The sequence below is a fragment of the Furipterus horrens genome, unplaced genomic scaffold (genome assembly GCF_987537825.1).
Source record: "Furipterus horrens unplaced genomic scaffold, mFurHor1.1.pri manual_scaffold_5, whole genome shotgun sequence".
Lineage (NCBI taxonomy): Eukaryota > Metazoa > Chordata > Mammalia > Chiroptera > Furipteridae > Furipterus > Furipterus horrens.
Window position 1 is genome coordinate 14,205,103 of NW_028327175.1, and position 12,960 is coordinate 14,218,062.

Sequence of the window (12,960 nt, forward strand, 5' to 3'; positions counted from 1 at the left end):
ACAAAGAAGGAACTCCTACCTTTTGCAACAGCATGGATGGAACTGGAGAGTATTATGCTAAGTGAAATAAGCCAATTGGTGAAAGACAAATACCATATGATCTTACCTATAAGAGGAATTTAATGAACAAAATAAACTAATGAGCAAAATAGAACCACAGGCATTGATATGGGGAACAGACTGAAAGTGACCAGAGGGGAAGTGGGGAGGAGGATAATGGTGGGAAGAAAGGGAAGGGACTAGACAGAAAACATGTGTGAATGACCCACGAACATGGACAACAGTGTGGGAATTGACTGCAGGAGTGGGAGTGGGATGGGTGGAGGGCAAAGGGGGAAAACTTGGGACAAGTGTAATAGAATAACAATAAACAATGATTAAAAAAAGAAAACAAGATTGAAGAATAAAATGAACACTTCCAAATTAAAACAAAAGGTGCTGTTTAGAGTAGTTTTTCAGGAAGACAGTATTGTCGAATTGGATAAAAAGGATTCATCTTTTTCAACTTGCAGACAGATATTTGCATATATATCACCTGAAACTTTTATGAAAGAGACGTGCCGCAGAAGTGTGCTTGCTTACTTGATAGGATTCCTGGCAGCATCCGGGTCTTGGGCTGTGACTGAGCCTACTGTTGTGTTTATCTGAGCATCTTCTCTTATTTGCAGGACATAGGCCAGTTTGCTGAAGACGGGGGGCTCATCTACATCTTCCACCATGATTCTCACCGTGGCTGAGTCTTTGAATGGCCCCAGGTGGAGAAAGCGGGGCTCCACATGAGGGTTGGAGGCCTCCACTTTGAGGGTGTACACTTTCTTCTTCTCAAAGTCCAAAAGCTTAGAGGGGAGAGGAAGGGAGAAGTGACATATTTAAAGCACCCAAGACACAGGAAGTCAAGACATAAACTATTTTTAGTGCAAAGCACTGATAAATGAAGAGGACTGTATTGCTTAGAGACATCGCTCCACAGTGCGATGTTGGGTAGAGGCGTAGGAGTTCAGATGGCACACAGTCCTGATGAAGGCATGGGTTGAAACTGTGCCCGCTGTTGCCTTGAAAGTGGGTGCAGGGGTGCCGGGTGTGATGGTCAGGAAAGGGGACCTGGAAGCAGGAATACGTTAAACACCCTTGAAAATAAATTCTTCCACGTGGCTAGAGGGAGCCACACCAGGGGCAAGTTGGCAAATATGTGGTAATTATTCTGGGTCTGATGCAGTCACATCGGGCTTTAACTGGACACCAAATGAGTATTTAAAATTTCCCAGTATCTGAGCCCCACACTGGATCATTAAACCAAAATGTCCGGGGGAGGGAGAATAAGAATCTACACTTTTAAACACCTCCCTGAGTGATTCTCATGTGCAGCCAGAATTGAGAACCACCATTCCTTATTCCTCATTCAGATGAAATAAATTAAAAATGGTGTTTTTCTTTTTTTTTTGCAAGAGGTGATAAAATATTCCAAGTGTTATCTTGATAAGGGCATTGGGCTAATTACTTGCCAAAGAAAGTAATGATCATTGTTGTCAGAGGTCTTTAAGAAAAGTATCTTTGCTTCTGGAGACATAGTGAACGCAAATGCTTATTGCTGACTTTTAGTTTTAGATAATAATATGACAAGGCTCACTAGAAACACAATTAATCAAGACGTTAGTGAATGTGATTTAGTCGGCTTGGCAAAATTTCAGCTTGAATCTGATAAGGCCCCAGAAAAATTAAAAAGGTTAATGCACACTAATGGGCTTCCTAATTACGTTATAGTGTAAAACATTGGTCTGAGTGTCACTTAAACATGTTTTATTGTGTTTCCAGTTATTAAGACCTGTAATTCAAAACTTAAGAAGGAAACATTGTCTTGCTATTTACATTTTTCTATACTTATATATTCCAGCAAATATAACTGTGCTAAAGAAGAGAGAAAATATTGATAAATGTAAAATCAATAAAAAAATAATGAAAATTAATACTATTTGTAGCTTTGAAGCAAACAGTTTATTGGTGTTTAATGTTGGCCACACTTCTGTGTGTGATAAATGGTGAATAAGTGCCTAGGGGACAATAGGGATTCAGAATATAAAACATTTATTATTGTGTTCCACAAAGTAGCTAAAGAGCGTGTAGGAAATTTGTGTTAATTTATTTTTGTGGTCTTTATATCGTCTCATAGGAAATTTTTATTAATTTATTTTGTAGTCTTTACATTGTCTCTCTAATTAAGGTCATTGTTATCACTGCGTGTATTACTCTTTTTCTTCAAAGCATGTGTCAGAATTCGTAGTTACGCATTTGTTTATTTGCTTCTTTGTCTCTTTTTTTCCTACATTAGAAGTTCTAGGAGAGCAGAGACCATCCTATTGAATCAACCATCAAACCTCTAGCATCTAGAACAGTGTCCGGCACTGCTTTTCCATTTAACTTATATTATTTATTTTATATACCTTATGTATATCATTTGCTTATATTAGTTATTTACTTAGGAGGTCTTTAATAAAAATGCATTGAAAGTATGGAATTAATGAATTCATGAGACTGTTGAGGGCCCCTAAAAATCAACCAAAGAGATCTCAGTGGAATTAGACTTGATGTTTTGAAAAACGAATTAGTAAACGAGAATCTAGAGGGACGCTCGTATGAGACATAATTTCCCCCAGGGACCTGGGGAGCGGAGGAGCATAATGGTGTTCCTTTGTATGGCATTTAACCAACGGCATTACCTTTTTGACAGTTATAATCCCTTCTTGGGTTTCCTGGTCAGTGATGACATCGAACATGTCCAGCCCCTCTCCCTCTGTGATGCTGTACCGAATTGCAGCATTTTCTCCGACGTCGGCATCGCTGGCTTTGATGCTGCCAATTGGCGTACCCGGTGGAGAAGATTCAGGGGTGTTAAACTGGTATGTACCTATTAATCACCAGAAAGATAAAAAACCACGGACTAAGGACACTCTATCATAAGATAAACAAAACCCATTTTCTAGCACTTCTTTCAGACATCACCATGGATGCAGGCAGATTTGTGCTTTCTTTAAAATAATAAATGCTGCCCTATCCCTGTTCTCCTTACATCTTTACTTTCATGACTGTTAAGAATATTTCTTTTATTTTATACTGTTTGCAAAGGGTGAACACTTTTCTTGTCCTGTAAATAGGCTTCCAAGTTTATGGTGTGATTGTGAGAAAGACTGAACTGTTAGAGGAGGGGGCAGGTTTCAAAGCCTTCTGCTAATGTAATCTAGCTGAAAGAATGGAAAAGAATTTAACCTGAACTGTGACTTTAAGCCAATTACTAGGTATTATTTTAAAAGTTATTTCTGTCATTGCTAATAATAACTGAAGGTGAAAATAAATTACAGCAATTTAGAGAATGTATCCTAGCAGTCATTTGCTCAAACATGGAGCTGGTCTAGTCACAGTTAGGAATGTAGATAAATTTATTGAGAGATAAAGCTCTTCCATTTTTTCTTTTGATTGTGTTTTATTTTAAGCTTTATTATCCTGTTTTTTCTGTTCATAGGTTTTTCCCATTCTTGAATTTATACTCTTAATTAAAAATTCTATATTTCATAGACACTTTGCTCATGTCCTCATGTTGCAATATTCGTTTCAGGGAACTACATGTGAGTTTCAATTTAGATCTGCTAGGCCAGCATGTACTAAGGGCCAAAAGAAAAAAAAAAAAGGAAGTAAAACAAACTTATTCTTCCCTCATCCAATACATTTTGCCAACCATTCATGAAAATTGTTTGGAAAAAATTTAGACTATGACACCACTAGAATATTGTCCTTCAATAGTATTAATTCACAAAGTATTGGGCTCATCCTTGGTAAAATGATAACTGGCCAAGTTTTTATCTGGTGTATTCAACTCCCATTTGGGGTGCATCCTACCCCTTTCTTTATTCTCCCCTCCATGGCCTTGGTACATTACATTACCCACTAATGATCTCAGGCTATCCAAGGAGAGAGCACAGTGAGGTAAGTGACCTGTGGAATCTAGGTGTCCTCAGTCCTTTTATGTTCCATATGGAAAAGGAGGTTTTGGGGTTAAGTATTGGTGGTAATCCTGATATTTTTAGTTTAGGCCTCTGGGGGATCTTTAAGGGTTCCTAAAACCTTTGTCATACCTATTAAATCAGAAATTAGTTAGCTATTCTGTTTTTGCATTTAGTTAACAGTGATTAATTAGTTGAAAAAAAGAAAGAATAGAACTATTTCCTGTTGATCCATGTGTATCTTCATTATAAAAGAAGCCCAAATTACCTGACTGGCTTTAAAAAAATGCCATGATTGAGTCAGTGGGTTTTCTTTTTAGTAACTGGCAGCTATTTTCTCCTGGAAGACAGGACTCAGGTAATTTTCTTAGGAGGGCCATGGTCAGAAAGGAATTTTGTCCCTGGAAGCAAAATGACATTAAAACCAGTGCCCACCTGAGGTACTCTTCGTGAAAGGGGCTAGTGCACTGCTTGACACAAAGTGGGCATTTATGAATGTTGTTTTGTTCTTCTTCCTTCCTATATAATCACGAGAGTTAATGATTTTGGAGATGGCTTTCAGGATCTCAATTAACCGTAATGTAGAAAACTATTTATGAGTACAAATAGATTAAGTACATAGTGATTTGCACAAATATATTTTTAGAAACAGTAAAATGATAAATCCTCCTCTTACAAAGCTTCGTGAGGATTTAGAAGAGATTACATGGTTGATTAAATTCACAAAATATAAAACCAAATTCTTCCTAACAAATAGCAGCCTGCTTGTATACATATGTTCTGCGCAAGCAAATTTATGTCCATGGTTTTCTTTTTAATAAGGAAAAATAAAACAATGATGTTGCTTTTACAATGACAGCCATATCAGAAATCGCTCAGCTAATTACCAATTCAGGAACACAAACGTTCACATCTACTGAGTGGAAGCGTTGTCAACTCATTCTTAATCAAAGTGCCAGTTATTACTAAGTTCATGAATTTTGACAATTAATAACAAAAATAAAAAATAAATATCATTCTTCAGTTTAAAGTTTTACAAAAGTGCACCGAAGAAAGTCGTCAATGAAATGTTCCTACTCTGGGAAAACCGGGGAGGATTGTCATTGACGTCCGTCAGTGTGATGTTCACTGTGGTGGTCCCGGATAATCCCCCCATCTGGCCGCCCATGTCCTTGGCTTGAATCACCACTTGGTACTGCTCCCTGTTTTCTCGATCCATGTTGATCAAAGCTGTCTTGATGATACCTATGGATATGAAATTCAGAAGTGGAAATGAATATATAAAAAATATTTTGTGGAATCATTTATTTATGCAAGCACACATGGATTGTCACCCACCATATGCAGAACACTACGCAGATGTCATGGCTGACATAAACATGATTATAGGTAACCTTTATAATGAAGGAAGTTAAAACCACATAGGGAGAAAGATTAAAAAGAAACACCTACAATATGAGGACAATAAGTCAACTCCTGCAACAGCAGAGACTGTTAAGCAGTATAAATATTAAGTGCTATAAGATGACACGGAAAACTATAACTTGGCATGTAGTAGAGTGGTATACTACTGGAGCTGCTTGATAGATTTAGGTATATTCTGAGGAAATTGGTATGAAAGCCATTATGAACTGACTCAAGTTTCACTTTACTGACCTGGCTAATTGCTCAGCAAATATGCCCACCGTAATGAATGTTCTGAGGATTTTCTAAACCACAAAGCTATGGTTTAAAAAAAAAAACCCAGCACCAGTTCTTTCATAATCATCATCTTGTATGACCCAAGAGAATTTAAGTTTTCCTAAAGCTAATGTGAACATTAGTTCAACTGGTCCCAGCAGTGACCCACAGGCTTAAGTTAGGTGAGGTTTACCTCTGTTGTTAGGTAGTTATAAAATAATGACTTGGATGAACTTCTGAAAGTCTGCCTAATCTTTCGGTAGGCTTCATGCTTAAATTAACAACATTCTTTCAAAAATCCCTGGAGAAGGCTTATAATGTGGCAGCACATTCCAGTGCTGAACTACTATGAAGCTGAAAGTAATTAAAAAAAAATTTAACTTGAATATCTGACAACATGTCAGCTTTACTCCAATAGTCCTCGCGTTAGTGGAAGTGTAGCTGTGTTTTATTCTCCAAATAACAGTCTTTCTCTATTTAAATATCTTTGCCTTCTGTTCTTTAAGTTGAATAATTCTAATTTTTTCATCCTCATTGTTTGTAAACTCAGCATACTTTTTTCTTCTTTTCAAGCTTATTGTCCTTTTAGCACATCGCTTTCCAACTGCACAGAGTCACTTAAGAAGGTTTGGTTTCTGCTAATAATGGGTGCTTGAAAAATGTTTAAAAGGAACTCGACTCCTATTATGATAACAAAAATAAGTATAGCATTTACTAGACATTTCAAATGATATTTGCTAAAATAATCCATCACAAGAGAGTATGCTACTTTGTGGGGAAAGTGCACGAAAGTGAGATGTGGAAAAAAGAACTCCATTCAGGCAATTCACTTTATTAGGACTGTTTCAGTCTGGACAGCGTAAACAATGGGTGACGAGGAACAATGCAAAATCTTGGTGGCTTAACGCAACTAAAGTTTGCACATAATCTGAGCAGGCCAGCAGAAACTATACTCAGTAAATCTCTCAGATTTCTGGGCGGGAGAGGCATCTCAGCACTGGCTCCCCCCAGGACCACTGCGACATGTGGAAGGGGATGTGATGGATTGTACAGCAGGTCTAAAAGCTCCACTTGGGACTAACTCCCATCACTGCCACATTTCATTGGCCCCGAGAAGTCATATGGCTACAGCTAGCTTCAGAGAATAGTAGAAAACTGCAAATGAATAGAAAAAGAAGAATTGGAATAGTTGTCAGCAGCCGAAATGGCTATCAGAAGGGATTGGTCTTTTAGCTTCATCCCAAATTGGAAGAAAAAAATAAAGCAATGTGTGTGTGTGTTTTTTTTTCTTCTGAATATATCATATATAAAAATAGTGGGTAAAAGATCCACTGTCAAGTTTCTTGATTAAAATGATTTGGATGTTATGTTTATAAATATAACACTGGTGTCTAGCAGACAAATCTAAAAAATTCAATCACATTGATTGCTTTTATTAAAAAATATGCTAGCTCAGCTGAGCATGCCAATTACACAGTGTAAGAAGATCGAAAAGGAATTCCAACCTGTTTCTGATTCAACTGAAAAGTAGGGCTGCCCCTGCAGGATGCTATAGACAACTTTAGCGCTGTTCCCGTACGTTGGATCATCAGCATCGGTTGCATTGACTTGGACAACAAATGTGCCTGTAATGACAGAACATGAATTGAAAATATATTAAGGGCCCATTACAGATCCTAGCTATGCACACATAAAGAGAAAACATGATCTTACTTTTGTAGGAAACTATCATGGCATGGGTGTGGGGAACTTCAACAGTATGCTAGGTTAAACAGCCTTGGCTTTCTCACTCTGAAGGAATGTGGACACCATTTATAAATACTGTAAGGATTAGGTTATAAGGAAGCATGGGGATGATCATAATGTAGGGTAGAACTGATTTCAGTCCATCTCTAAGGGTGGGATTTGACTGGATTCTTGGTATGCTGCTGCTTTTAAGTTATCCAGGCCCAAGTCAATCCGAATCTTGCACTAGTTTGTCCAGAGGGGTTAGTTTAGGGGTTGTCCAATGAGGGGGCCACTCATGATTTTGCTGGAGATTTTGTGTCATAGGTGCTCTTTCTCCTGGACTGTAATGTGCAGAGGGGCCTGCAAATACAGCAGCGTATCTGGTGACCTTGGAGATGGCAGCCTGAGAACAAAGCAGACCAGGACAAAGAGTTAAGGAGAAATAGCTGAATCCCAATCAAACCATGTCTAAAGCCCATTTCATTTCTGGACTTTGGTAATGTGACCGACAAGACTTCTATTGTTTCAACTAGTTTGAATTGCATTTTCTGTTACTGGCAAATAAAAGGATCCTAAGTTGTCACTCTACCTGATAATTCTAAAAGATTGAAAGGCCTTGCACCTTAAAAGAGGTTGTTTTAGATTAAATAAAGAATTAATTGAAAGAGCAGAGGATACACAACTGGAACCCATAATACCAAAACATGATTGTAATTAAATGTACAAAGAAAAATATGATGTTTTATATCAGCATTCTTATTTCAGGGACCTCAGTCACCTAATAATCTTTGAAGTATCCTGAACTCCCATAAAATTCCATGCAAATTTTTATGTATATGTTTGCATGTATATTTCACTGCAGAGAAGTTCCATAGATTCTTATCTGATTCTCAAAGGGGTCTGTGACTTCCAAAAAGGGTAAGATTCTCTGATTAAGACCATTTTATGACTGACTTTGGTATCCTGATTCAATAAATAGTAAGTATACTGCCAAGGTTCTCCTGTCCATGAGCAGGGCAGGGAAGTTATGTTTAGGGAATACTAGAATACATTTATTGAACAAATATCAATATATTGTGCTGTGTTAAGGTTGCATGCTCTGGATGTGGCATGTTGGTGCATGAGCTAGAGCATGCATCCTTTTAATTTAGTGAGGGAGTTGGGACAATGAGAATATCGTGTGATTTTAGAGTGAGAGCTAGTAGAAGTCAACAAACGTGTTCTTATTTGACATCAATACACCATTTAATAGCTTTTAGAATATAACTGCCTGGATGTTTTAAGCACCTGGGAGTTACTCGATATTGTATCGGGGGCTCTGCACTTGGTTTCTTCTTTTGTCTTCATGAAAGAGCTTAAAGTTGACATTCGTTATTTATTTTTTATAGATATAAAACTGGAGGATCAGAGAAATCAAGTCATTGACCAAATGCCACAGTGCTGCTTATGAGTAGAGAAAACTTCAAACTCAGGTCTGTTTGACACCAAAGTTCATTTGTACCACTCTGTTGTTTCTTTATGTAATTTCTTTAAGATGCCTCTCTGTATCAGAATAATGACATATTAACTTATGATAGTAGTGAATGTCAATATGACTGTGCCTGCGTGCAATTTAGAAAAAACCTTCCCTTTCTCAAAACATGTTTCTGTCAGCTGCCCCCAAACATCTGCATTACAGATTTAATTCTATAATGGCTTCAGAAGTCAATGGCACCCCTCTTGGTGTACGGTGGCACCTTGCGCATCTGCTTATTGTTGCCCTGGGTGGCGCTGATGACAAGACTATCCGTTGTTAATTCTTCCTGTCTTTTACCACCTAGTGGAAAAATATTATTTCTAACAAATCTTCCTCTTAAAAGAATTCTAATCCTCCTCTTCGCCTGGTGATGATCTGTGATTTTTTAAACAAAACAAAGTGGCTTCAAGTAATGAGATGAGCAACGACTTCCTGAGGAGAATTTAGATGTTTTACAATCATTTCCATAGATTACATATTTTCAAAGTCTTGGAACTGTGAACTGAAACAGCTCTGATGTATGACTCAGAATTACAGAAACATGTTTATTATGTAATTTAGCCGTTTTGAATTTGACACTGAGTGAAAATTAAAATAACCTTTACATGAGTAGTTTAATATTTGTCATTGTCACCCATGACGTGTGTTAATAGGGCTAAGAGTGATGTCAGTAGGTTTCTTTTTCTTAGCTGAAATTCTGTTTACCTTCTCCCAGTCTAAACAAATTAAATGCACACATACTAACTTTAAAATTAGGAGAACTGCACACAAAATATTAAGTTACCATATTAATGTCATGAAAGTCTCTTATTTTCCACCAATTAGTGAAGGCTCTACCCCCTAGATATCCTCTGCATATTTTTTATGGATTAAAAAACAGTTTTCTTTGAATCTCTCTTCTCTAAATATAGTCACTTAAAGCAGCAGTCATGACTCTTGAGTCTGGACTGTAAAGCCAGGCTTTCGTTTTCCTGGGGAGACTCTTACTTGAAGCCTAAGGCCAATACGGGCTAAGAGAAGGAGAGAAGGCCGTTGTTTCCCAGCCCAAGAAACAGAACGGGAGCTTAGAATGGGAGAAAAGTAGGTGAGATGGTCTCTCTTTCTTTTCCCTACTCTCACGCTGCCGCTTCCCATACCCTCACCTTTAGAGGAAATAGAGTTTTCTTAAAAACAATAATAAAATGAGACTAGAATGACATTAGGAAACACGGGGGTACTTACCCAGAGGACATACAGATTGAAATATGATAGTTTTAGAATGTAGCATCTATATTTATTCAACTCGGTACATTTCACTCAGGGCCTTTATTTAGTTGATGTACGAGAGGAGAAACCGGGTATGGTTGAAATCACATCTCACTCACCGACGTCAGACATTTCGGGAACAGTGGCCGTGTAAACCTCCTTGGTGAATATCGGTTCATTGTCATTGATGTCATGGATCTTGATGATAAATTCAGACTCGGGCTCCACAGGTATCCCTGTCCTTCTGTTGACAGCTTGAGCTCGAAGGGAGTAAACAGGTTTTTTTTCCCTGTCCAGCCGCCTGGTGGCCTGGATATCCCCTGTGTTTTCATTGATAATGAAGAGATCGCCTGCTCCATCTCCTGAAAGGATATATTTAAGTGATCCATCTCCTCTATCCATGTCTGAATGTAACTAGTGTAGAAAAAAAATTAAAGAAAGTAAAAGTCAAACAGGTGGTCCTTAACTGTTTATCTTTACTATGAGTGTTTTCATTCAATCCTTTCTAAGGGATGCAGTTTTTTCTTTCACTATTACTTAAATTTTAATATACCATTCATTAACGAACACATTTCCTTATAATCATAGAACTTTCCAGAATTGGAACAGAGCTTGGAGAAAATTTAATAATCCTTATTTTGAAGAATGGAAAACTAAAAGCCAGAGCAATCACAAGATGCCCAAGGTCATATGGGATTGGCTGGAATGAAGCTATTTTCACTACAGCTTTTAGATTCAACTAATATACTCTCCTCCTCACTTTATGTACACAGGCACACTAGAGAAGCAATATGTTATTGAGAAAAGGATTTTGGTTTTTAAATCAGACAGACCTGAGTACATTCTGCCTCTATACTGAATTCAGGGGAGCTAATAAATCTCGTTGAGCCTAATATGATGGAGATTATAATCAATTTTCTACATAGATATGAAACTTATGTAGTTATCTGTGAATCAGTGAACGAAATTCAACTCGAAGCATTTAAAAAACATCTTAAGCGCTGCTATGGACTTTGCCTTGAAATCCCCCTGACTAGATAATGTACAAGGTCACTTGAAATAAGAATATTTATCAATTAGATTTTAGTTGAACGTGGGAAAGGACCTTCTAAAACATAGAGCCAGCCTAAAATGGAATAGTCTGCTTTAGGAACTAGTGGGCCTCCTGCTCCTGAAGGTAATAAGATCAACAGCCAGTGTGATGGGTGCGGGCAAAGGATTAATTACATGAATGTGAAGATAACGTTGCAGTGGAAGAGGAGGACTGTAACTTGGAAAGGAGCCCATGTTACCCACCCCAAAGATTATTTCCAAAGTGTTGACTTCCTGTTACTTCCTGTGTTCCCCTTTTCCCACTTCAGCAGAGGTTTAGGCAGCATCTTATAGGTCTCCAGTATCTCATAGGTTTTTCAATCTAACCCGCTTACAAATTTTCAAAAAATTTTATTTATATTTTGTTTCTTTTATTTTTGTATTAATGATTTACTGTTTATGCTATTATAGTTGTACCAAATTTTTCCCCTTTGCCCCCCTCAACCCAGCCCGCCCCCCACTTCCATAGTCAGTCCCAACACTATGTCCATGTCCATGGGTCCTTCTTAGACATTCTTTAACTAATCCCTTCACCCCTTTCAATCAAGGAGAATTATTTTCAACCCCCACTTATAAATATCAGCTGCATACAGCAAGTACTTTCAGTGGGAAGGCTGCTAATCTTTACCCTATTTCAACTTTGTCTAAATAGAAGTTGGCCACGTTACAAAGGCTATGGCCACAATAGCAAGAGGAAAACACAGTTTGTGGCCTCCTGATTAATGCTGTGTGGCACACTCAGAGTAGCGTCTAGACACGCATTTGAAATTAGAGTTCCAGGGCCATAAAGGGATTTGTAAAAATAATGTAACCCTGCTTTTCTAAAAGTGTGTCACATGGAATATCACTTATACAAAATGCTGATGCAAAGTGGTTCCATGGTCCAAGAAGTTTGGGAAATACTTCATATTCTGCCTCTTTCTTGGAGTCATCCAATGCCCATAACATATGAAAGACTGTGAATGCCTACAGTCCAAGATTGTACTTGACTTTATTTACTTTAGCTTTCCTGAACTCTCTTATGAAAAGAATCCTCTTTGGATGTGATCCGTATTTATGATATTTGCCATAACAGTTTTCCACAAAAAACAAAACAAAACAAAACAAAACTCAGTCTGGGAAACAGAAGCTAATCAAATCCATCATCACAGAGTCCAGAAGACTGAAGTTCCAGTTTAGAGTGTCTCCCAGATCGCACGCTCATATGGACGTGTCCCAAGTGTACAATGTGAAAGCAAGAAGAGGCCTTGGAGACTATTCGGTGCGCCATCTGGGTTTTAGAGATGGGAAATTGTGTGCAATGCTGCGCGGCCAATGCTGGTTCATAGCAGGGTTTGGGGAAGAGAATTTGATTCACAAATTTGATACTACAATTAGTAGCCTTAGTAGCCTTGAAAGCAATTTGACAGAAATAATGGAAGATAAATGCAAACGCAGAGGAAATTGCTTAGAAGTGAGACAGACACACCAAGAAATGTAAAACAAGGGCGATCCACGATTGGTGAAATGTGATGTGCTCTGAGCACATTGAAACCGTGATCACACAGAAAGAGCCGCGGGGGAAAGTTTAACTCTCCACCGTCAAGTTGTAATGATTGAAGAGAGCTCTTAAAATGCTATGTCATTAACTCATGAGTCACGAAAGCAACCTCTCTGCCCATTGGATCCTGGCCACGGGGTAGCCCCGGTTACCCTGCAGCTGCAGCC

General features: G+C 38.1%; 1 protein-coding gene across 1 annotated transcript in view; it reads right to left on the reverse strand.

The window, feature by feature from the left end:
- CDH6 (cadherin 6) overlaps positions 1-12,960 on the reverse strand; it is a 59,544-nt gene that overhangs the window by 21,459 nt on the left and 25,125 nt on the right. The window contains exons 3-7 of the mRNA XM_090276204.1: positions 10,281-10,575; positions 7,178-7,297; positions 5,070-5,237; positions 2,715-2,902; positions 583-836 (exon numbers count right to left, since the gene is read on the reverse strand). Coding sequence (XP_090132330.1) covers positions 583-836; positions 2,715-2,902; positions 5,070-5,237; positions 7,178-7,297; positions 10,281-10,575 — 1,025 coding nt within the window. The remainder of the gene's footprint in view (positions 1-582; positions 837-2,714; positions 2,903-5,069; positions 5,238-7,177; positions 7,298-10,280; positions 10,576-12,960) is intronic.